Source organism: Protopterus annectens, chromosome 5.part0, assembly GCF_019279795.1.
Source record: "Protopterus annectens isolate FY-2018-M chromosome 5.part0, PAN1.0, whole genome shotgun sequence".
NCBI classification, from domain to species: domain Eukaryota; kingdom Metazoa; phylum Chordata; order Ceratodontiformes; family Protopteridae; genus Protopterus; species Protopterus annectens.
In genome coordinates, this window is record NC_056735.1 from 36,400,587 (window position 1) to 36,427,095 (window position 26,509).

Below are 26,509 nucleotides of genomic sequence, written 5' to 3' on the forward strand. Positions count from 1 at the left end.
ACTTAGCCATTAAGATTACACTCCTTTGCAGGAATGCGCACAATGTAAGTTATACATACCGTGACTCTGGACTAGAATCAAACAAACATTTGTTAATTCCATGAATTCTGAAACACGTTTAAGATCTGATGTTTTTATGCCGGCTTTCAGTTTGTCCAAAGAAGTGTGTAAAGAAAAGATTGCCTCAATAAAAATTCATACTGTAACTTAAAAAAATATTTTCTTGAACAGACTAACCCTAATGTCCAGTTCCTCTCTGTCCTACTCTACATTGCAGAACCTTAAAGGTTAGGACATGGCCCCCATCCTCTGCCACTACTACTGCTATGGTCTGACCACTCGAAGTGTCACATGTCTTGGCACAAATTGAGAAGTTATGTACCTACCATAACGTTCCATGTTAGTTGTCTTCTTCTCGCCTTCTTTCTTGCTGGATGGGTTCGCAGCCGATCCTCGGCTCCGACTCGGCCAATACTAAAGCTCGAGAGCTAATTCCACTGGCTCGAGGCTCCCCTATATCCCACAATGCTAGGCGGTAACTACTCGGATCTCGTTTGATAGCTAAAGCCAAGCAGTTCTGGTCTCCATAGTATGGAGAAGAGAGAAAAGGAACCCACCTCTATATAAACCTGTATATAAGCTACCACAAACATAAAGGGAGAATAGAGGTGGTAGAACATGTGGGAAGGAAGCACCAATGGAAGATCCCAAAAATTCCTATTGGTCTGTCTAGGTTGGGGAGAAGGAGGGTGGGACGCAAGAAAGAAGGCGCGAAGAAGACAACTAACATGGAACGTTATGGTAGGTACATAACTTCTCAATGTTAAGTTGTCAATCTCGCCTTCATTCTTGCTGGATGGGACCGCGTCCCTAGCACCTTACCCCGGGTGGCTTATCGGAACAGACTCTTGAGAACAGTGGAACCAAAGTTGGCAGGGTTTCTGGAGACCATATCCAATTTGTAATGCGAGATAAAGGTATGAGGTGAAGCCCATGTGGCTGCTGCACAAATGAAATCTATTGGTAGCCTGTCCTGAAAAGCTACAGATGTATCTAATGCCCTGGTTGAATGAGCTCTAGGTCTTGAAGGCAGGTTTTGATGTCTGATTTCGTAGACGAAGGTAATTATAGAGGTAAGCCATCTTGAAAGAGATACTTTAGAAACTGGAAGGCCAATTTTCCCTTCCGCATAAGACAGGAAGAGCTGGTCAGATTTCCTGAACTGTTTAGTCCTGTCTAAATAATATCAAAGTTGGCGATGAACATCTAGAAAATGTAGCTTTTGTTCCAACCTGTTGGAATAATCAGGGAAGAAGACAGGGAGATCGATAGTCTGGTTTAGATTTGCCTCAGAGGAAACCTTAGGCAAGAAGGACGGATTAGTCCAGAGGGACACCCTGTCTTTATGGAAAACTAAGTAAGGAGGACGACTGCAAAGAGCATGAAGTTCAGATACCCTTCTAGCTGATGTTATGGCTACTAGAAAAAGTGTTTTCCATGAGAGCAACTTAAGAGGGCATGAAGCCACAGGTTCGAAGGGGGGGAGAATCAAGGACGCTAGGACTAAACTCAAGTCCCACTGAGGTGGGGGATCTTTGATTGGGGGCTTGAGCAAAAAGACACCTCTTAGAAAGGCTTTACAAAGTTTATGGGACATGATACTGGAGTCCGAAAAACCTACATGAAAGTTAGATATAGCAGCTAGTTGAACTCTAATGGTAGATGAGGAAGAACCTAAATGAAAGAGCTCTGCCAGCAAGTCTAAGATAGACTGGATAGGTGGGGTGAAGGGGTCTATATTTTCTATAGTTTCCACTTACTATTGTAAATCCTTCTGGTAGAAGACTTGTGAGAGGTTATCAGGATGTTACAGACCGCATGAGAAATTAAAGGAAGCCTGGCTAGGGTAGGAATCGGAGAAACCACGCTGTGAGATTGAGAGATTGGAGGGAGTGGTGCAGCTGGCCTGACTGGTGGGTCAAAAGTTCTGGTACTGGGTCCAGATGCCAAGGCTGCTCCAAGAGGTAATGATGCAGGAACGGAAACCATATCTGTCGAGGCCAGTAAGGGGCAATGAGGATCATAGTGACTCTCAAGGCGATAGCTTTCTGAATTAATTGAGAGATCAGTGGAAAAGGGGGGAAAGCACACAGAAGTCCCCGGGGCCAATCGTGGACTAGAGCGTCTCTGGTGGGTTGGCCTGGTAGAGGGAAGAGGGTGAAGAAATCGTGACACTTGCTTTTTTGGGGAGTAGCAAAAAGATCGTAGCAAGGTCGGCCCCATATTTGAAAGATTTCTTCCAGCACTGATTTGTTTAGAAACCACTCGTGAGGCATGAGAATAGCCCTGCTCAACTTGTCCGCAATCACGTCGGACTTCCCGGGAATGTGCGTTGCTATCAGAAACCGCTGAGAAGAGATCACCCACTGCCAAAGTCTGAGTGCCTCTCGACATAAGGGACAGGACTTGGTTCCACCCTGTTTGTTGATGTACCACACTACGGACATGTTGTCCGTCTGAATTGCAATAGTCCCTGTGGGAAGAGAGTCCTGAAGGGCTTGCAATGCTAAAAGCAGTGCTCTCATCTCTAAGACATTTATGTGCAAGTGGCACTTGAAAGATTGCCACGTGCCCTGGACTGTCCTGCCCTGATAATGCCCCCCCACACCTGATCAGGGAGGTGTCCGTTGTCATCGTGGCGATGGGTGGGGAGGGATGAAGGGTCTTGCCCTGAAGAACTTGAGGTGATGTCATCCACCAAGACAGGTGATTCTTGCATGATTGGGTTAGCAGAATGATGTGAGACATTGGGAGCTGTTGGAAGGACCATTGAGAAAACGGCATCCACTGGAGGATTCGCATGTGAAAACGAGCTAGGGGAAGAAGTGTAATTGTTGCCGCCATGAGTCCTAATACCTTCAAGACTACCCTAGCTTTGATCTTGTTGCATTGAAGCAGAAGGTAAACGTGTTTGCAGATATCTGATACTCTTTGCTCTGTCAGTCTGGCAGAAAGATGAACTGTGTCTAAGGTGGCGCCTATAAAGGTAATAGACTGACAAGGCGACAAGGCAGATTTTTCGAAATTTACTGAAATGCCTAGAGCTTGGCAAGTTTAATGGTGAAGTCTCTGGCTAGAAGAAGTTGACGACTGGTGGCGGTAAGGAGCCAGTCATCTAAATATGGAAACACCTGGAATCCTTGACGTCTCAGGTGAGCCGCGACCACTGCCATACATTTGGTGAACACTCGGGGGGGCTGTAGTGAGACCAAAGGGCAGGGCTCTGAACTGGTAGTGACTGGCTCCCAAGCCTGAAGCGGAGAAACCTCCTGGAGCGTCTGTGCATTTTCATATGGTAGTACGCATCCTGAAGGTCTATTGAGCACATCCAATTGTCCTGACCCAAGAAGGGTAGAATGGACTGTAGCGTGACCATCCGGAATTTTGTTTTCTTCACATACTTGTTTAGCCTGCTGAGATCCAGTATTGGTCTCCAGTCCACTGTCTTTTTTGGTACCAAAAATAATTTGGAGTAGATTCCGGATCCTTGCCGGTCTGCTGGGACTGGCTGGATAGCTCTTTTTGACAGCAGCTTTGATATTTCTAATGCTGCATGTTCCCTTAGACTGGGTGGAACGTTTGGAAGGGATCCTTTGGGTTGAGATGGGATGTGAATAAAGGGGATTTTGTAACCCTAGGATATAATCGACTGTACCCATTTGTCTTGAGTGAGGGAAAGCCAGGCTTCTGGGTACAGTGATAATCTTCCCCCAACTGCCTCTGAAGGTGGACAGCCGGGCAGCTCCTCAGGGATGCTGATAAGGTTTATCAGAGAAAGTCTCTCTGCTACCCTGGTTTTGCGGACCACCTCTGCCCCTAGGGCGGCGTCTATTGTTGTTCCCCCCCCTGCCTCTAGAGGGGAATTGACTTTGTGCATCAGATGAGACTCCTTGTGGTTTGCGGAACCACATTTTTCCCCCCTTCTGACCTTTGGGATAAGGTCTGGAAGGGGTAGAAAAACGGACTCCCACGGCAGAGAGAGTCTTACCTTCCTGCTCGCACCTAGTCAATGTATCCTTCACCTGAGGTCCGAACAACGTTGAGTCATCGAAGGGGGAATTGGTGAAGGACGCCTTGAAAGGGTCCGCAAAATTGCAAAGCCGCATCCAGGCGTGGCGTCGTAAAGCTACACCTGTGCCTGCGGCTCTACTCGCCCCATCGGCCGCATATGAGATAAGCCACATGGAGGAGTTGACAATCGAATTCAGGGTTGCCAACTGGGAGTTCATTTTATCTTGGAACCCCTCAGCCGTTGGATCCTACATAGCATCACCCATATCCTTGAGTAAATCCCTCTGGAGACGGGTGAAGTGACACAAGTAGTTCAGCGACCGCATGGCAAAGGTCGCTGAGGAAAACATCCGCTTATCGTACCTGTCCATGGTCCTAGACTCCTTATTAGGAGGATGGACAGGTACCGAAGGATCGGCTAATTACTTCTTAGTGGCTGCGGCCACCACCATGGCATCAACAGAGACACCTTTAGATAAGAACTGTTTCTCTTTAGGGGCTGTAAGAAATTTTGACGGCCTCCTTGGAGTAGGTTCCACCGAATCAGGGGCCGTCCAAGCCTTCCTTGCCACCACTTCCATGAGGGGGTCAAAGGGAGGAGACACCCAGGAGGTGGAAGGGTGAGAGTCAAACGCCTCAAGGTAGACCGACTCGTCCTCTGAAGGGTTAAGGGCGGGCCAATTCCCCCTCTGTTTAAGGATTTCAAGGATGTCAGCAAAAGAGACATCCTCAGAGGGGGACCGAGGGGAACCTTCAGATTCCTCCAAGTCGGTGTCCGAGGTGATAGATTCAGGGGAGTCAATGTGCTTCCTCTTGCACTGTCTCTTCTGAGGGGGTTCCCCTGTGGGATCAGGAGAAGCCTTGGAAAAAGAGGATATTCCCAATGGGGAAACCTGAGAGGCTGGCTCTCTACGGTCTGGTACAAGGGGGTGGGTAGAAACCACCGCAGGCACTGAAGAGGGGGGAGCTGACGGAGCCGGCCATGGGGTAGACACGGGGTCTAGTATGCTCCGCATGACCTCGAAGGTGCCCCGATCAGCCAGGGCCGAAGGTCTCCACTCCGAGGAGACAAGGACCCCCCCCCCGGCACAGACAGGGACGGCTCCGAGGCCGATGTCAGAGCCGAACTCACCAGCGCCGACGCTCCAAGAGGGAGAACGGGGTCGGACAAGGGTCCGATGCCACTCGCCGACGAGGGAAGCCCGGCGCCGAGATCCCTCCAAAGAGGAAATCGGAGCAGACGATGGAGCCGAAAGGGAGGGTATCGGCTCCGACGCACCGACAGCCACGGCTCCGACGAGCCCCTGCTCCGAACTCAAAGGAGTCGGAGGAGGAACAGAAGCAGGGATGGGAATAGCCGCTGACTGTTGAGTAGGGCTATGCAGCATTTGGGCCAGTGCCTCGGACTTGAGAAGTCTACTCACCACCCTTTGTAAGTCATGGTTGGACAGCCTGGAGGACCGAGAGGAATGGGTCCTATGGCTCTGCTCCGACAGGAGAGGTGATCCCGGGGCCGAGTGGATGGAGCCGATGGAAGGGGACCTCGACCTCTTCTTAGAAGGTGGCTCTGATAAAACTATCGGAGTCGACTGAGTCTCAACACCCTCTGCTTCGGCCGGAGCCAAGGTAACGGTTTGAGTCTTCGAAACATCGACTCCAGCCGGAGCTGATGTAGAAGTAGTCTTAATGCTCCCAGCGGATGGCTCTGAAGCTGGAGCCGACGGCCTGGAAGTCTTTGAAGGCTTCCCCGACGCAGACTGGGTCGGGGTGCCTTCAGGCTTTAATAAGCCCCGAAGAATAAGTTTATGTTTGCGTTCCTGCAGGACTCTCGGGCTGAATGCATGGCAAACAGCACAGGAGTCCTGCAGGTGCAAAGATTCCAGGCAATATACACAAGAAGTGTGACCGTCTGTCAGAGACATTTTCTGACCGCACGAGTCACACTTCTTGAAGCCTGAGACCTTGGAGTCTTTAGACATCCCAGAAGAAATGACTGTATACAAAAGGACACAGACACAAAACACAGACACATCCTTTAATCAAAAGAGAAAAACCCAATCACACTGTATGACAAAGGGAAAAAGGGAAGTGGGCCAAAGGCCTAGAACTTAAAAAGGGAATAAAATGAGGGAAGACCCGATTTAAACTAAAAGGTACCCTGTATTATAAACTTGACTAAATAAAAAGGATAGGGGTAGATATTTCAATTTTCTAACTAGAAAACACTCACTAACCTGCCAGAGCCGGTAGAAGAAAGCACCTTGCAGCTAAGCGGAAAACGGGATCCGAGTAGTTACCGCCTAGCATTGTGGGATATAGGGGAGCCTCGAGCCGGTGGAATTAGCTCTCGAGCTTTAGTATTGGCTGAGTCGGAGCCGAGGATCGGCTCAGAACCCATCCAGCAAGAATGAAAGCGAGACTGACAACTTAACATCTCATGTTTTCTCCTTATGCATGGTTCCATGGTCTATATATGTATTTACATGCATCTGTGTGTACATCCCATAATGCACATCTTACACATCCTCACTACTAACTGCAGGAACCACTATCAGCTGTCAGCAATTCCAGAAGGACAGATAGTCCCAGATGGCAGGCCTTGTACCCTGCTGCTGGGAAGTTCAGTAAACCACATAGCCACTCAAGTTTACCCAGTCTAGCCAGCTATCCAGGACTTATATTTTCCAAGTTAAAAGTAGGCGAGCGATACACCAACCATCTGACCACCTTCTTCAACTGACATATCCTCCTTCATTGTGCACAACATGGCTTTAGGCAAAGGGTAGTACCTCAACAGCTATTCTAGAATTATACATTATATCTAAACTGCCATGGAAAACAAAAATCTTACTGGAGTTAAATTCACTCAGCCTCAGTAAGGTGTTCAGTTTAGTCTCTCATCTGGTCTTGCTGAATGAACTTAGCGGCTCATGGAGCCACTGACAACATGGCTTCAGCTAACTGCACAAAAGATCAATCAGTATGTGTAAAACAAAGTCCAGTTTATTTACACTGAAGAGGGGAATTCTACAAGATCCTTCCTTGGTTCAGCCTTCTACACCATGTCAGCATACATTTAATGGAAAAACACTACATGCTTAACTGATGACAGTGTCTTCATCAGCACAGCCAAAGAAAAGGCAGTGCAATGGGGTCGGCTGCCTAATTGAAGGGGATGCAGATTGACATGTGCAACTTTAAGAAAAAAAAAAGAACTGTGATGGTTGACACGCTCACATACTTTTTTTTTCATTCAAACATGGCAATGAGTTATTATATTGCTGCACAGTAACTCACTGCTGCCTCCTTAAAGTATGACAATTTTCAAGCTGCTATTTAGTGATCATAACATACAGATGGAGACTACCCAACTGGTACACTGTGCAGGTCACCAAACTGCCTTGCTAAAACGATGTTCGTCAGGTCAGCAACATTCTCACCTATAATCAATACTGAAAAGGGAAAAAAATGCCATACTGGCCCACTAACAGAAAGCACTTGAACATAAAGGTGATGTAATACTTTTTTACGGCCCTGCATAGATTTTACAATGCAGCTACTCAAGCTTTTATACTAACAAGAGCACTTCATCAGGACGTAAGTTACTGATGCAAGATATACTGCTTTTAACCCACTTGTGCATAGAAAGAGAAAAAAACAGTACCAAATTCCTTTCACATTGATTAGGAGACACTTTAAAAATATCAGTGTGGGAGGAAAAATAATCTCCTTACCCTTAAAGGGGAAATAAAGCACAATAAACCCAGAGGGGGAAAATGTAACTTATCATATATTAGTATGTCTTAGCAAGACATCTGTGTGACATAGAGGTTATGATTAAAAAATATATAACACTAACAATAATATCCAGGTCACAGTACAAAGTTGGAAATAAAAACAGAGACTGACAAGAAAACAAGATGCTAGCTTAAAACATATGGATGTCTGTAAATTGGGACTGTAGATGTGCAAAAACAGGCCTGCCTGAATATTCCAGCAGAAACTATCAAAAACTGACTGATTATGAGCAGATAGCATGCTACATGAGACTGTTTTGGCAAACAGAGGAACAAAAGAAGAGAAGGAAGACATTTGCTGCCTTAAAATTTTAATATGTAGGTGTTAACATGCTGTCTGTATTAAGCTCTAAACTGCAACACTTACGAGTGGTAATACTGAGCCCTCAATTTTGTTATACTGTTCAGATACTCTAAATATTAGGGCCTTCCTGACTGTCAAACTTATGATTTTCTAATGTTAAGATTAACCACTCTTTCTTCATTAATACATGTATTTTCATAGGTTCTTAGCCCAGTGCACACCTATGAACCTAACGACCACTAGAGCCTTTTTAAGCCTAGCCATGCATCCCAAATCTCCGAAAAATTCTGGTGCCCTTGATAAGTATAAGCAGGAACTTGTGAGATGAAACATTTACAAGCAGAGGCCTGGGAGATGAATTATTTACAGGCTGCCTGTGTTCATTACAGACACAGGTGCCAACCAGGGAAGAATTTCCTGTTCCCCATCCAATTGTCCAATTACACTTGAATTGGGTTAGGGAGGAACTGTTTTACATGGATGTGGAGCCTGTTCCAGAGATGGGTGTTCTCTGGGATACATACCCGTCTCTCCAGTAGGTCCTACTTATATCATCGGCAAAAATTAATTCTATAGACGAGGTAATTCTGGTTCTGTTTGTTTTGTAGATGGACAGGAAGTCTATAAGGGTGGGGTCCAACAATACCTTGTATGTTAGGTATACATCTCCACAGCCTGTAGGGGACAGAATACAGGGACACAGCTTTGAGGTGGTTTGCATAGGACTAGATTCTAACACAGATATAGTTTTGCCCAGCAGTCCCTGACATATGTATGACTGTGCCCTGCTTGAGGATAAGAAACAAAGACAACACAGGCAGATGCTACATAAGTACCGTTTAAATGGAGATATCTGAGGAATGCAGCATCAACCTAGCCATGGGAGAAAGTGTTGAGCTTTGAAAGTCAGGCCAGAAAGCTAGTATGTGCAAAGAAAGACTTCAAAGCAAAGCTTGAGAGAACTTAAACGTGCAATTCAACTGAAGTGTACAAACGTTTGTCAGTGAGCACTTTTGTAGGGAAAAGGAGTGCCTGCTTTCAGATAGGAATGGAGAGGAAATTACTCATACCTGTACGTCTGTTCTGGAAAAATAAAATGACAAATATTTAAAAAGAAACTGATACTGTCATTAATTCATTTTAAACTATTCTATTTTGTTTTAATTTTTTTTCTTAAAAATTATTTTGGATACACATTCAACCAGCTTTAAGAACATCTCTAGAACTTAGTATACCTTACTTATTCTCTTGGGGGTAGATGAGATTCCTAGATGCCATAATACAATGATCTTTTTGTTATTTCTTTGTAATTCACTACTGCTGCCATCAATTTCCCCACCCCTCAGACACAGTACATAATTACATTAATGTATACCTGCACAGATACCGGTCTGCTGCCACTGCATATCAGCTTTTCCTGAGGTCACACTTCACAGTTAAGTGCTGTTGCAAGCAGACTGTATGGTTTGCAGCTCTGTGATTATACCATAGCTAATGTCATAAACGGCTTAGGTGCTTCAGTTACTATTCCTTGAATGTCAGATATCAGAGTCACAAGATGGATCAAAAACATCAATGACTTTGCCACTGTAAATCACTGGCAATTGTGTTGTTTCTGTGTCTTCTTATAGTGATCTCATTTTTGGGGCTATTTCTTGCTTTATTATGTTTGTGCAACTGTAAAAGTGATATAAGCAATTTTGGGGTGTGTGACTGGGCTTATCTCTCCCCCAACATCAAGGAATGTAGGGGGCTTGGACCCCTACAAAAATAATTGCAGGTTGATTTTTCATTCAGGTCTCTTTGGGACATTTGTTTTGAGCATTCTGGTTTGTTGGCTTTTATGAGTTTAAGGTTTCATATTAGAACTTTGATAAACATACACCTGTGTATAAGATACCATAATTATAGTTGTTGTGTTGTGCCTTTCGGCTTTTCCCGGTTAGGGGTCGCCACAGCGGAACTCCGGTCTGCTAATGATTGGCAGTTCATTTTTACGTGCTGAGTTGCCGGCCCTAACGCACAGCCTTCAACGAAGGTACGCCCATTCATGCATGTCTCCACAGAAGACGCTCTAGCTGAGAATCGAACAGGACAACGTCTTGCTGTGAGGCGACAACGCTACCGCAGCACCGCCACCACGGATATAATTACAGTAAATAATGATGATAATATTCAGTATAAAATTTCTGATCTGAACATATCCTTTGCTCACTCCATTTATTTATTTATTTTACTTTGCTTAAAAAACATGCTCAGCTACCAAACAATACAAGCAGACAAAAATTACAGTCAGACTTTGACAAGCGCAGCCTGTTTTGACTCAGATATGTTTTAATCATTTATTCACTCAGACATTCACATTCAGTGTGGTAAGAAGGGTAAACTATCCAGCAAGAGCCTTTTATTCAGCACCTGACAAAATACAAAACTCAGTAAATTCAAGGAACTTTACAGAACAATCTGGGTGCAAAACAGCAAAAAAACAAAAGCAAAGTTCTAATCAAGAAAAGAAAAAATAACCTGTAAAACAATACTGATAGCACCTTATGACAGTCTTAAAAAGACTTCTGCTGTACTAATGTAGTCATTCTATTGCCATGAGTTAGGGAACTAAACTAGAAAAAAGTCTTAGTGCATCCTTCTGTCCTCAAACAGATTTATAACTGGTTTTGCTACTTCACTGCAGTATAACCATTCTGATAATCACCTTATACATTATCAACCTAACAAAATATTCAGGTCTCAGCATTACAATACCTTAAACATCTAGGAAAAACAAATGATGAAATGGAGAGCCAGGATGAAATGCACACAATGTTTCGTGTGGAAATTGTTTATATAATCAGTGTCTGCATTTTCTCATGCGGTAAGGGCACTTACAAGGATATGGATAAAGCAGCCCAAATTCAAGAAGATGAAAAGTTGTAGATTTTTGTCAAATCATTTCACTGACTAGTAATGTGGGTATTATTTTTATTATTATTTTTTGGGGGGGTGGCTTACAGCACACCTGTTTACAGTATTCAGGGTCAAATGGCAAAATAGTTTACCGGTTCAGTATGTCCACTGCCACAGTTTCCCTTGTTCCTTCCCTTTCCAGTTACAGTGTCATGCGTGCTAGCAAATTTAAACAGATGCTACAACCCACTGGTGCTGGCACTAATTATGAAAAGGCAGAAGTGTGCAAACTTGAAACACAAACTATCTCTTGCAGGACCAAAAACCAAGCAACTTGAGGTTGAGAACAATTTAATATCAAAATTACACTTCACAATGTTTACATTTCATTTAATCCTAGATAATTAGTAGCATCCAGTGCCAACTGCCAAGTTCACGGGTTTCTAAAATCTCATCGAACCTCCTCCCTATGCGGATCTTGTTTAACTTGTTCCAATATAAAAACATAAAAATGTGCCCCCATTATTCTCAATATTAGTGTTCTTTTCCCTTTAACTGCATTTTAAAAATTAAACATTATGAAGTGTAATTTTAATATTAAACATGCATTTAAAAAAAAAAAAGTTTTGTATGTAAAGGTTAGAAAGAGTGTATTTAAAATACTTATTAATTGTTAACATACTGATTGGATATTGTTGCATCATGTGACTTACTTGTGGATGTTTTAAATGGAATGAATTGCAATTAGGAATGTTCTGATGAAGTTCCATGAGTAGGAATGAAAGCGCTTACCAACTATTAAACATTTCATTGTTCTTGACCTCGAATTGCTTGGTTTTTGGTACTGCAGGAGGTGGTTTGTGTTTCAAGATAGTACTGTTTATATCATATTTTTGGAACAGCTTTAACTTCATGAGTTTTAAAATAGTTTTAGAGAGAGTAAAACAAAGAAATATTTATAAACATATTTCATCTTTACAGAATTTTCTGCTTGGATTTACCATCCAAATTTAGACAGTCAAAAGCTAAAAGCACTTGAAGCTACGTGTATACGTAGAAAGAGACAGAAATCACATTTCTTAGTATAAAAACTAATGAAAAGGTGCTTTAAGTTAGACACCTTTAAATAACAGTTATTAGCAATATTATTAATTATTGCTGTTCCACATTAATACAATCTCATTACGTTATGATCCTGTGCAATATATGATGATATAGTGGACTTCTGAGTGTCACTGACAACACAAAACTCTAGCAATACAGTATACCAGTATAGTAACAGGTGACAGGTTGACCAAAAGACATCAAAGTGCCTAGCAGGGAGGGCAATACTTCATTGAAAATCATAGGAAAGCTCAGTAAAGTTAAAACTATGGAACTATGAGTGAGTTGCATCATCTACAACCCCCTTAAAAATAAAAAAATAAAAATAAAAAACTTGCCATTAAATATCTCTTACATGTGAATTAAGAAACCAATTACCTTTCTCAGTCTGTTTTTCCACTCCTAGGTAATAATCTTCAAACTCCTTCATATCATCTAAAGGAAAGATGTCGGGTTCAATAAATGTTAGAAGGGAGTACAGCTCCTGGAGGTTATTCTGTACTGGTGTTCCAGTTAACAGTAAGGTGAAGGATGCTGAAAACTAAGATAGTGCAAACAGATAAGTCTCAGAATGAAAAAGTGTACAATATTAATCATTCATTAAAATGGTAGCATTGTGTCTCTACATATGACAGTTGAATGCATTCACCACATCCAAGTCTTCTAGAAACAAATTTGCGAAACAGCATGCCAGATGAAACGAGCACACAAGCACATGGTCACCTTCAGACAAATGCACATGCATTAAAAGCAGGAAAAAAAATTACAGAAAAATGCCCAAAGCTCTGTAGAATTTTCCAGACTCTGAATCCAAGCATAACTATAGTGCAGTTGTATAAGTAAACTTCCATAACCGTAAATGATTGAATGATCACTGCTGCAGTCACCTAGGCTATACGAGGTTATGTCTTGCTAAGAGTATAATAGCATTCCAGCTTCCAAAGCCTTCAGGGCACCTTCCAAAAGAAGTCTAATTTGCAGTGATTTATAAAACTACACACAGAGGACCAAGTTGCTGCCTGTAGAATACTAGAATTCACCTCTATCCAAAAATGTCACTGATGAATTCAATGCCTTATGAAAATGTACTTTGACCCTTCCTGGAACGGACTTGTTATGGTGAGAATAACAGAAGGAAATAGCAAAGGACAACTATTTGAAAATAGTCCGCTTTGACACAGGTAGTTCTTTTTTTAACTTCATAAGAAATGAATAACTGATTAGAATTACTGAAGGTTTTAGTCCTGTCAGTATAGTATCTGCGCTGTCTGTGGACATCCAGAGTCTGACGAATCCTTTTTTTCCTCAAATTTAGGGTCTGGAAAGAAGACAGGGAGATGCATAGGTTGGCTTAAAGTAAACCTGGATACCACTTTAGGTATAAATAAAGGATTATTTTTGAAAGAAACCCTATCTTTGTGGAAAATGAGATATGGCTGACCTACCATGAGAGCTTGCATCTCAGACACTCTTCTTGCAGAAGTCAGTGCAATCAGCAAAACTGTTTTTCATGTTAAGAACCTCAAATCAACCTGGTGAGGTGGGTCAAATGGAACAAGAATTAGTTTTTCCAGAAATTAGTTTTTCCAGAACAAAATTAACATCCCAGGGAGGAGCTACCCGTTTTCTAGGTACATGAGAATGCAAAACCCCTTTCGTTTCAAAAACATCTTGACGTGTAAGAAAGAGGGAGGACTCCTCTCTGCTAAGCTGTGTCTGAAGGGAGGAACCAGGCGGGCTGTCCCCTTTCTACTTTGTTACATGCTTTATATTTAGAACCACTGGAAAAGAAAATAAGGATTGCAGAAATTTTATTTTATTTATTTTTTATTTTATATTTGCTGACTGGGTGAAACCCATTTTCAGACGAGGCCCAGAAGAAAAGATCCACCTACAACAATGCAAATATAAGGAGGACGCGGAACAGTTTACATATACATATGATAAACCTATAGATAGGATACAATATAACAAAGACAGGGCTACACAATATTTTCAAATTAACTATATGTAATACAATTATTTAATCATCAAATGTTTGTCTGGCAAAAGGGTTCCGTACGTTCCGTACACATGTACTGTGCTGTATATAGTTGGCATTAGCTAATGTTTACAGGACTTTGACAGAAATTTGAGATATAAGAAGGATAATGTTTGCACTGATTTGAAATAAGGTACAGACAGCAGGTAAGAGAAGTAAAAAGGAAGAGGAAATGTCAAAAGGCAGAGGTATAACTTAGTTTGCCTCCGAGATTACTGTTTGGGACGAAAGAAATGTGTTTGTGCTCCTTAAATAAAAATAGATTTGATTTAGAAAGGCAAGGGGGGTATATTAATATTTTAGTAAAAGAGTAAGCTAAGATGACATAACTGTAAATCAGCGAGACAGGGGAAGTGGTTAGTTTTCACAATATTGTTACTGTGGGGAATTGGGGTATACTGTAGAAGAATTATGCTAACCTGGATTGCTGCATGAGCATAACCATGCACTAGATAAACGGGTTTTAAGTAATTTTTTTAAATGGGTACTGTTAGAAGTAGATCTAACAGTTTGTGGGAGAGAGTTCCTGATTTTGCCAATGTGGTCAGAGAATAACAATAACAAGTCACCTGAAGTATTCCTAGCTTTGCCTACTTTTAGAATTGATTTGCTAGCAGAGCACAACACTCAGTTGTTGATACACACTTCCATTATGCTTTGGAGAACAGGTGTTTTCCCTGGGTGGAAAAGCAGTTTTTGGGCTATCAGCTGTTTATAAGCTAGTAAATGGGGAAGTTCCATCCAGGATAGTTAGTGTGTGATATGTCCGATATGAAGAGTCTTTAGCAAATTTTAATATTTTATTATAACAAGCTTCTAGGTTTCTAAGGAAAGTATTTTTTAGGTTGGTAAGAATGGGTGAAGCATACAGGAGGATTGATAGAATGTGTCCTCTTGTTACGGATATTCTAGCACTGAGAGTTAGAAACTGTTTGTTCCTATAGAGTGTTCCTAGTTTTTTTATGTACTTTCCTTATAGTTTGGGATATGTGTATATCAAATTTCATGTTGTCAATGATGACACCTAGTAGTTTTGTTGAGGTTACTGGTGTGACAATTGTAATATTTATAGCTCTAATGGAAAAATGGGGAGGGGGGGGGTCAGTGGGTCTAGAAGGATGGAAAATCCTAAGTTTTATTTTATTGGGGTTTAATACGAGTTGTGCCTTGGTAAGCCAGGATTCAATTTCTAAGAAGGACTTTTGAGTTCTATTTTGGAGTTCATGTATGGAAGGAGTGGCACATATATGGGTGGAATCTTCAGCATACTGGACAAGGGAGGCAAGATCAGTGGCTTTGTTAAGGTTACTAGTAAAGAGTATAAAGAGAAGGGGGACAGGAATAGAACCCGGAGGTACACCTAGTTTCACTGAGAGTAGGGGGGGGGGTCTTTTTCTTATTTTACAGCTTGTTGGTGTCCTGTTAGTTCCTGAACCATGTAAGTGTTGAGAGGCTGAGATTTAGGTTGGAGAGTGTTTCTACTAATTTGTGGTGGCAGACCATATCAAAAGCTTTCGACAGGTCTACAAAGTCAGTTAAGACTATATTGCCTTCATTTCTATATTGGTTTACTGTGTTTGTGAAGCTCAGGAGGGCGGTTGTAGTAATATGGTTAGGCCTAAATCCATGTTGTGAGGTGGATAATAGGTCATTAGTGGTGAGGTATTCCAGAAGTTGTGAATGAATACAATTTTCCAGAATTTTGGACAGTGGGTATAAAATGGCAATGGGTCCGTAGCTGGAAAGCTCGGTAGAGTTACCACCTTTATGTAGTGATATTAAGTATGAGATTTTCCAGACAGAAGGTATTTGCTGCTCGGAGATAGAATGGTTAATAAGAATTGAGACAGGGTAAGCAATGCATCTGCAGATAGCTTTATATATTCAGCTGGTAATTTATCAGCTGCTACAGTTGTGGGTTTAAGTTTTTTTGAATATTTTTTTATGGTGTTTGTTAGACTCGGCTGGAAGGAAAAGGTATTTTCATTCTTGTTTGCTGTTAAATGTGTTGTTGATGGGGAGGAGGAATTATTTTTGGTGAGTGATAGTATACTTTCGGTGAAGTATTTATTAAATTGTTCAGTTGTAGTACCTAGCTTGCCTGAGGTAGCGGGGCATGGGGTTGAAGCTTGACCAGGTTGTAGGATTGGGGACTGTTTTTTATGTTTTGTTTGGATATTTGTATACTGATTTATTTTATCTTGTTTGACTTGTTTTTGGCTTTGTTCCTCAGTTCCTGATATGCTAGGTGGTTTAACTGAGATTTGTTTCCCCGCCATGTTTCCCAGGCCTTCTCTCTCTGCTTGAGTTTGCTTGATTAGCCACAGAGAATAGCCTGACTTTGCTCGTATGGTCCTAGTTGGAGCTATTTTGTCCAGTATGCTGAGGAAGGTGAAATTGAAACATTCCACAGCTGTCTCTAGGGGCAAGACTTTAATTGGGAAGGCAATCAAGAAAAGATTGCTTTACTTGCAGATGACGATATTTTTTACCTGATAAATCCAGAAAAGTACATCTCAGTGTTGTGGAACATTTTGAGTCAGTTTCAAGCCTTCTTGGGATATAAAATTAATGAAGATTAAAAAGTACATTTCTGTAGGATCTTACGAAAATAGTAGATGTCCTACGTCTCACTTTTGGAGTATTCTTTACTCCTGGGATATGCTGCAGAGGCTAGCCGAACAACGAGCCAGCATACCCAAGCATTTATATCTTCCGGGTGCCATATGTCAGATGCATGTCCTATGTGCAAGGCGTAACGTACATATGTGACATACAAGCACATCATCCTCAGAAGTGAAGTGCTCCAGAAGACAAAGAACCACCCAGAGGAAAGTAATAACATGTACATCTAGGAAGGGAAGAAGAAGAACAGGATAAAAGAAAGACTCCTCAGCCAGAAGGAAAACAAGAAAAAGGAACAAGTGGTGGGGGTGGGTGGTAGAATACTGCAACAGTGAGAACCAGGATACTAACTGTTAAGTAAGATCTTACACAGCTGTTCTATGCCCTTCCATATCACCATTGTGATATTCTTTACTCCTGGGAGAGTATAAAATCTACTGTAAAGTACGGGATGAGGAAGCCACAGAAGAACCCTCCAAAAATCCATGAAGGACAGCCCTGAAAAAAACCTGCCCTGGCCCTAGAAAGGACATCCATATTGTAATGTTTGGAGAAACTGTGAACAGGAACAGAACACAAAGTAGCAGCTTTCAAGGTGGATCTAGTATCCAGGCCCTTGGATGAGCACAAACAGAAGATAAAAGTCGCTTACCATGAAAAGAACACAAGAAATGGCCACAGTAATCCAGGAGTAGATGTTTTGCTTACATATCACCAAACCCAATTTTCTGGCATGAAAGGAAACAAAAAGATGCTCAGATTTCCTGATATGTTTTGTCTTAGGACTATCTGAACTATGTAAATCCAAGATATGAAGAACCCTCTCACTAGGACTAAACAAAGGAAGACGAATGGAATGACCCAAGGATAAATCTTTGGCCACCTTGGGCATAACATAATGATTGGTACTAACAGACATCCTGTCCCTGTAAAAATCCAAAAAAGGTAGAACCGCCATGAGTACTTGAAGTTCAGAGACCATCTTGGCAGAAGAGCCACCAACAATACAGTCTTCCATGTACAATGTTGAGGGAAAAAGAAACTGCAGGCTCAGAAGAGGATTGAATCAGTTTCTCAAGAATAAAATTAAAGTCCCAAGGAAGAACAAGAGGTCAAAGGTGGATTCAGAGGCAGGCAAGTGGAAATGACTGATAAATGAATTTTAACAGATGAAGATGCCTTAAACACCAGTTAGAAAATCTCTCTAATTTAGTCATATATGATTGTCTAGTAGTGGGTTTTCCGGCTTCCTGCAAAGCCTAAAGCACATCCTCAGAAAACTGGTACCTAAAAGGAATTAAAAAAAATATCACCTAAAGTATCAATTGAAGTGTGGACAAGTGAGGATAAATGACAGACACCCTTGTCTTGTGTGAGAAGATCCATCCTGTGATATAACATTTGATGATTGCCCCTGGCCAGATGAAATAGAAAGAACAAGCCAGTGCAGTCTGGGCCAAAAGGGAGTCACAGACAAAATTTAGGTCCTGTCCCAGCATGATCTTGTGCAGGACCTTTGCAGTAAAGGAAGAGGGGTATAGGCAATGCAGAAACATCCCCTTCCAAGAAAAAGGCATGACATCCACTTTCCAAGCCAGAGGACTTGGCACTTTGGAACCGAACTGGAAAAGTTGTTTGTTCAGAGGGGAACCAAAAAAAGATCTACGCAAAGAGTGCCCCACCAATGTACAGAGTCCAAACACACCTCCCCGTAAAACATCCATTCATAAGAATTTGTCCTGCATCTGCTCAAAGATTATGCCATCAGACAGTGCTTTGAAGGAATATAGACCACTTGAAGAACCAAGTGATGGTGGACTGCAAAATCCTAAGCCTGAAAAACCAGCCTACAAAGAAGGTAAGATTTTGTGCCCCTTGCTTGTTCATGTACCACATGATCATGGCATTCTTTGTTTTAAACTTTATAGGACCTGGAACCCATAGCGAGTGAAAAGCCTTGATGTTGAGACCAAAGACCCTGGACTTTTAGGCTGTTGGAGGAGGCCCCCAACCATGATTGGAAGCAGTGGTATACAGCTCCTGAATAGGGAGGGAAACCTGAAAAGGCAGACCTGGATTCTGGGAAATCTGGTCCATCAGCACAGCTCGAGCTTGACACAAGTCATGAGAGGAACCAGATACTACAGAGGGTGTCAGTGCTGTAACCAAACAGTCTTAAGATACCACTGAAATTTACTCATGTAGAGTACTGCAAAGGCACCATGGGAATGGTGGATGCATGGACCCCGGATCTCAGAGAAATTATTTTGCAGTAAGGACTGGAAGAGGAAGAAGAAACTAGAAATAAGCAGTCAGAGAGAGGACCTTGGGAGGCGATAGGCAAGCCAACACTGGAATGGTGTGAATCCTGCAACCCAGAAATACTTGTTCCTGAGAGGGAGTCAACACAGACTTTTTGAGATTCAGTGTGAACTACACCCTGCTCAGAAGTGGCATAGTGAAGTGCAGATCCTGAAGCAGAAGCTGCTGACAGGGGGGCTTGAGTCAAAAGATCATCCAATTAAGGGTATATATGTGTTCCCTGAAGTCTGTAGAAGGTTACCAGAGGGGCCAAACAGATCCTTGGAACTGCAGAAATACCAAAAATCAAAGCAGAGAACTGACAATGAGGGGGAATAACAGATGAATATAAATATTTCTTGAAAAGAAAGTGAAAAGGAATGTGTAGATAAGCATCCTTCAAATCTAGGGATAGCAGAAAAGCTTGAAGAAGAAACAAAGAGTAAAGTGTCTGAAGACACATCATCCTGGAAGAAAGAAAATTGAGAAAGGTATTGAGAAAAGACAGGTCTAGAATGGGCTTCCATGACCCCTCCTTCCTGGGAACCAGAAACATCCTGGAATAAAAACCTATTAACTACTGAAACAATGGGACTGGTTGGGTTGTTCCCTGTACTACCAGACTCCGTAGAACCAAAGGAAAATGAGGAAGCTGACAAGTAAGAGGCTAAGGAAGACCCAAGAATGGAGGAAGGGACATATAAACCATAAAACAACCATTTTGGATAATGAAAGGTACCTAAGCATCTGTGGCTATCTATTGCCAAAAAGAAAAAGAAAGAGTCAACCTGAGGGACAGAAGAATCCATCCAAGTGGTGGGTAGGAGTAGCTGAATGTCAAATAGAAGCAGATTTGCCAGGGGAAAGAAGGCTTTTGACTCTTAGCACCTTGAAAAGGCTTGTCTGGAAAACATCTCCTAGAAGCCCTCTTGCCTCCAGATGGCTGTTTAGTCTGCCTACAAACAAAAGGAGGATTAGAAGGATAATTTCTCTAAAACTTAGGAATAGGAGATATGAAGATTTGTTTCCAAGTTCTGCTCAACTTTAACCTTATCCTGAAGAGTCATCAATAATTCAGCCAAAGAAATGCCAAAGAGATTCTGGTTGTCTAAGAGAGAATCCAATAATTCTACCTTGATGTCTTCAGGCAGAGCCTAAAGATGTAACCAAGAATTCCTCCTCATAACACATCCAGAATACAGCCGTCCTAGAGGAGGCATCAGCAGCATCATAGGTACATTTAATAGAATGATGAGTCACCTAAGAAGCAGAGTTCAAATGTAAATGGTAGAAGTCTTAACCTAGAGTCAGGCAAACTGGCCACAATGTCCCAATGTTGGGAGAAAAGAGCCAAGACATACATAGTCATATGGGTCTGGTAATTAGCCCTAAAGGCTAAGCTAGCAAAGGTATAAACTGTTTTACCATACGGAACACTAACCAAACTGAACTCCAAAAAGCAAATTTCAGGTGTCTATCCACTGGCCACAAGAAACAAGTTAGTTTTTTTAGCGCTTTCATTCACTCATTTAATACGTGAACTTCATCAGAAAAACCAACATTCTTGCCCATACTCCCTTTTAAACTAAAATTACAAGAAATGACATCAAACAATTAAAAAATAATAATAATAAACAATTAAGTAATTGATTTCAACTTATAAAAATATCAAAGTCACAAAAATACAAAAATACAATCACTTTGCATGCAAGTTAAATACATAAAATATAATGAACATTTATCTACATATGTACTAATACTACCTATTTAATAAAAAACACTTCAAATAGGTAGATGAAGTGATGTTTGGAGGGGATTTAAACAATATTTTAGAATGCAAGGAAACACTTTGGCAATTAAGCTTAGGGGCTAACAAGTTACCAGGATTAAACGAGTCCATAAATTTGAAGTGTTTTTTATTATTATTATTTTTTAATTGTTTGATGTCATTTCCTGTAATTTTAGTTTAAAAGGGAGTATGGGCAAGAATGTTGGTTTTTCTGATGAAGTTCACGTATTAAATGAGTGAATGAAAGCGCTAAAAAACTAACTTGTTTCTTGTGGTCAGTGGATAGACACCTGAAATTTGCTTTTTGTTTTACCATACGTGTAAATGATTTGGCTGTCCTTATCAGAAAGTAAATACTTATAAGAAGACAGCTACTTGGATGGTTTACCAGTAGCTGCCATAATAACAGAAGGATCAGAGGAAGGGTTTTTATATAAAAACTGCTGAGCTTCAGAACTTTATAGAACCTGTCTAGTTTCTTGGAGGCAGGAGGCTGAGAGTCAGGGGCCTGAGAAGCTGCTGCAATGAAGCATCCAAGAGGACAGCCAGGGATGGAGGGACTGCAGAAGGCTGAGGAGAATCTATTTGCAAGAGTTCATAGTATCTTTTTTGAACATCAGAAACCTGGGAACAGTCCATCTTAAAGTGTTCCATCATAAGAATCACTGCATTCACAAAAGACAATTGGTACATACCAGTCAAGAAAAGAGAATCCTCTTCCTCAGACCCCAGGGCAAGGGGAGAATGGATCTGAGAGGAATAAGCCAATCCTGCCATTCTTTGTGTGGATCATTAGCCACAGGGGCCACATGCTTAGTTTTCTGCTTATTTTTTTAAAAAAAGAACATTAGCTTTAACAAATCTGGGAGGTTAAGACCTCACCCTTCACTTAATGGGGGTACCAGGCAGCTCTTCCCTAGCAAGTATTTTGGAAATATCCCTAGGCTCATCCAAAATACTTAGCCATGGCTCCCCATCCACATCTGCACCAGCCTCAGTGGACGTGCAGGCAGGCAGCTCCATGTTGGTCTTCAACTGGTCATAGCAGTACTGAACAATCCTCAGTTCTTCATTCAACCTGACAGAGATGGCCAGTGGAGGCTGGTCAGCAGCAGGATCAGTTCTTGCCTTTTTGAGTTTCTTTTGAAGTAGTGGCTGAACATCAGGGTAGGTGGATTCGGCCATGGTTCCCTGAGCCAAAAGCTTCAATCACTGGTTCTCCAAGTAAATGGAAAGAGATAACAAATGACTGTGGAGTGTCTTATGGACAAACATCTGACAAATCTTAAAGTGAATATGGTCATGGGTAGCACCCAAATAAAACAAAAAAAAAAACTGCTCATTGTCTATCTATATGGAGAATCTGCCTCCCACACTCACTTTTCCTTCTTGGATGACATGCAAACTTAAGGTAATAGGTTGAAAAAAGTCAGGAACAGACCCCAATGGGCCACTTATCTGTAGAAGACCTGGTAGTCGAACCAACTCAGTGAATGGCTTACCGGCTGAATTCAAATGTCGAGTTTGGACTGTTCTGAGGATTAGACGCTTGTATGTCACATAATGAACCTTACATCTTGCCTGTCAGACATATGTCTGATGTACAGCTCCTAGAAGATGTAAAGGCTTTGGTATGCTGGCTGGATGTTTGGCTATCCTCAGCAGGATATCCCATGAGTAAAAATACTGCAACAGTGATAAGAAAGGACTTCAAAGGCTATAGCTGTAATTTATGTATCTACAAATTAATTAGTTCAGCAATAACATATTTATGACATGATAAGATGAAGTATGAATTAAAAAGGCTTCTGTTATGGCAGGTAATAAAATGTGAGAAGAGACGAAAAGTACAGTTTTGTACCTACCATAAATGTAGATGTCCGAACTGGATAGCATCTGCAGTCATAACAAATGGGTTGTCCTGTCATCAGGCAGCCCTTCGGTCGGCCGGATTCCAAAGTCTGGGTCCGGCTTCGGCTGATGTCGCACTTCACCCGACGTCATCTCTGCTGGTCTTCGGGTATAAAGGCATCAGCCGACGCCATTTTCCTCAGTGTTTCTTGCCCCAGATGCCAATTGCCCTCTTGGAAAGCTAAATTTTGGATAAAAGCCAATGTTTCCAAAATAGTAGAAGGCAAACACAAAAAATAAACATGTATGTACATATATACAAACAAATACACCATAAGTGACTCCCCCCCCCCAGCTAGCTATTAGGAGGGTAAATACCCTAGGAGTACCACAGAGGGGAAGGAGGGAGGGTAATCCAGACTGCAGATGCTATCCAGTTCGGACATCTACATTTATGGTAGGTACAAAACTGTACTATGTCCTTCATGGATGCATCTGCAGTCATAACAAATGGGTAGAATACCATAGCCAAACTAGGGGAGGAGGAATAAAAATTATGGTGTAGTCAGGATCCCTTGCAGTACAGCAGTGGAAAACCCTGCTCGGGATCTAGAATATAGAGGTAAATTATAATGCTTGGCAAATGTATGCACGGAGGTCCAAGTAGCCGCCTCAATAATGTCCTTGGTTGCCACTCCTCTTAAGAAAGCTGTGGTAGTGGCTGTAGCCCTTGTAGAATGAGGTCTTATGTTCTGTGGAATTGGTTTTCCATGGTAGGAGTAACAGAATCTTATGCAATTTCCTATCCATTTGGAGATTGTCTGTTTGGAAATTGCTTTTCCTTCCCTTCCTGTTGCATAGGCTACAAAGAGCTGGTCAGTTTTTCTGTTACCTTTGGTTCTGTCCAGGTAGTAGCGTAACTGTCTATGTACATCCAAGGTATGCATTATTCTTTCACCTCTGTTTTGTGGATTGGGAAAGAAGGTAGGTAGGTGGATTGCCTGGTTTAAAGACACTCTGGATACCACCTTAGGCATAAATGTAGGATTAGTTCTCATGGACACCCTATCTTGATGGAAGATTAGGAAGGGTTGCACTGCCATTAAGGCCTGTAGTTCGAAACCCTCCTTGCTGAAGTAATAGCCAGTAGGAAAGCAGTTTTCCATGACAGGTGTTGTAGATCTGCTGTTGCTGCTGGTTCAAACGGAGGGAGTGTCAACTTTTCTAGTACAAAATTCAAGTCCCATGCTGGTAATGGTGGTTTCCTAGGAGGTTTTACATTCTTGATCCCTCTGAAGAACTGCCTGAGTAGAGGATGTGAAAAGACAGGAGGATCAAAGCTGTACTCTGCTGAAATAGCTGATGCATGTATCTTGATGGAGGAATAGAACAGGCCTGTATGTAGAAGCTCTGCCAAGTACTCCAGAATGTTAGCAATATCTATGTTCGACACATCTTTTCCTCTTTCAGTACTCCAAATGACGAACCTTTTCCATTTTCCTGCATAGTTCCTTCTTGTTGAAGGTCTGCGGGCTTCAAGGATAATGTCTTTAACCCTTTGTGAAAGGTCTGGGTTAGTTACTGCTATGTGATGTTCCAGGCAGTCAGTTGCAAGGTTTTTAGGTTTGGATGTATGATGTTGTAGTTGTTCTGAGTTAACATCAGAGGCATCAGAGGTATTGCCCACATTTTCTCCCGAGACATGCTCCTCAGCAATGGGTACCAGTGTTGTCTTGGCCAGTTCGGAGCTATCAGAATTATCCTTGGGCGTTCCTCTTTGATTTTCAGTAGTACCTTGTGCATCAAGGGAAGAGGTGGAAATGCATATGCTGTCAGGCCTTTCCAGCTGAAGGATAGAGAGTCCACCTTCCATGCAAGTGGGTGGAATGTCCTTGTGCAGAATTTTTTGAGCTGGTGATTTAGTGGGGAAGCGAATAGATCTATTTGTGGCATTCCCCATTTCTTTGTGATGGCCTTGAAGATGTCCGGGTGTAGCATCCATTCGTGAGCATCCGAGGTGGTTCTGCTTAAAATGTCTGCTAGGGTGTTCTCTTTTCCCGGTACAAATATTGCCTGTAACTGGATGTTGTAGCTGAGAGCCAGATTCCAAAGGTCCAAAGTCATTCTGCATAGGGAGTAAGAATGAGTGCCTCCCTGTTTGTTGATGTACCACATGACTGTGGTGTTGTCTGTCCTTATCATCAAATGGCCTTCTTTGAGGAATGGTCTGAATTTTAGGATTGCCAGTTTTACTGCCAGCATTTCTTTTTGGTTTATGTGCAGGTGCAGCTGGTCCTGAGTCCACAGTCCTTGTACGCATTTGTCCAGCATGTGTGCCCCCCATCCTAGGTTTGAGGCGTCCGTTGTGATGGTTTGGTTTGCTCGAAGGTTGTGGAAGGGTAAGCCTGGGTTTGACTGGCATGCCCGAGCCCACCATAGGAACTCCTGTTTTAAGCATGGGATTAGTGGTATTTCTGTTTCTAAGCTGTGCCTGTGTTGAGACCATAAATTCTTTAGGTACCACTGTAACTTTCTCATATGCAGTCTGGCATGTGGGACCAAGATTATGCATGATGCCATGAAGCCCAAGGCCTGCAGAACTTTTCTTGCTGTTAGTTTGTTCTGCTTTGTTAATGCCAAGAAGTAAAGAGGAAGCTCTTTTTGTTTTTCTGCAGTTAGGAATGCCATCTGTTTTACTGTGTCCAATTCCGCACCCAAGAAAGTTCTTGTCTGGGATGGTATCAGCCTTGACTTTTGTAAATTGACTGTGTATCCCAGGGCTTGTAGCAAGTAAATGACCCTTTGTAAATCTGTTGTCAGCTTGCTTTTGTTGTCCTCTTGTAACAGGCAGTCGTCCAGGTATGGATAAATTTGGATTCCCTGTACTCTGCAGTGAGCGATTACTGATGCCAGGCATTTTGTGAATACTCTGGGCGCAGTAGATAAGCCAAAGGGCAATGCTGAGAATTGATAATGCTCTGATCCTGCAAGAAATCTGAGGTATCTTCTGCAATTTGGTCGAATGGGGACGTGCAGGTATGCCTCCTTGAGATCTAGAGTTACCAGCCAACACTCCTTGCCCAGCATGGGAAGAAGTTGCTGTAGGGTCAGCATTTTGAATTTTGGGACAATGATGTATGTGTTTAAGATGGACAGGTCGAGAATAGGTCTCCAGTTTTTCTCTTTTCTTGGTACTAGGAAGAGTCTGGTGTAGAATCCTTTGCCCTGTTCTGTTATTGGTACTCTTTCCACAGCTCTCATTTTTATTAATTCCGCTATCTGGTGCAGGGCTTCTATTTTTTGATTTGGGGGCAGGTTTGGCATTCCTCTTTTTACTGGTAACGTGTGGAAGTGGAACCGGGTGCCTTGGTCTATAGTTTGCAAAATCCACTTGTCTTTTGTGATATAGTGCCAATTTTTCGAGAATAAGGCTAACTTTCCGCCTAATGGTGCTGCTAATTGCTCCCTGGTAGGCGGAGACAGAGCCAGGTCACTGTGATTGTCCGGTTGCAGTGGCAGTGGTTGTGTCTGTGCCTCGGTTATTGCCTTGCCACTGTCGTCCTCTGTAGGCACCTCCTCTAGATTGATTTCTGCCCCTAGAGCGTCTGTTCCTGCCCCTTTGTGATCTTGTGGAGTCAGGAAAGGACCAATTTTTGGCAGGCCAGTTCCTGCTAAACCTTGGGGGCTGAACCTGTAGGAAATCTTTAACTGTTTGTACAGATTTT

At 42.2% G+C, this 26,509-nt stretch overlaps 1 protein-coding gene across 2 annotated transcripts in view; it reads right to left on the reverse strand.

Annotated features, from left to right (window-relative positions):
• CHD1L (chromodomain helicase DNA binding protein 1 like) overlaps nucleotides 1-26,509 on the reverse strand; it is a 1,563,352-nt gene that overhangs the window by 1,184,404 nt on the left and 352,439 nt on the right. For both annotated transcript variants that reach the window (XM_044072085.1, XM_044072086.1), the window contains exon 7: nucleotides 12,556-12,718. In XM_044072085.1, the coding sequence (XP_043928020.1) occupies nucleotides 12,556-12,718 (163 nt within the window). The remainder of the gene's footprint in view (nucleotides 1-12,555; nucleotides 12,719-26,509) is intronic.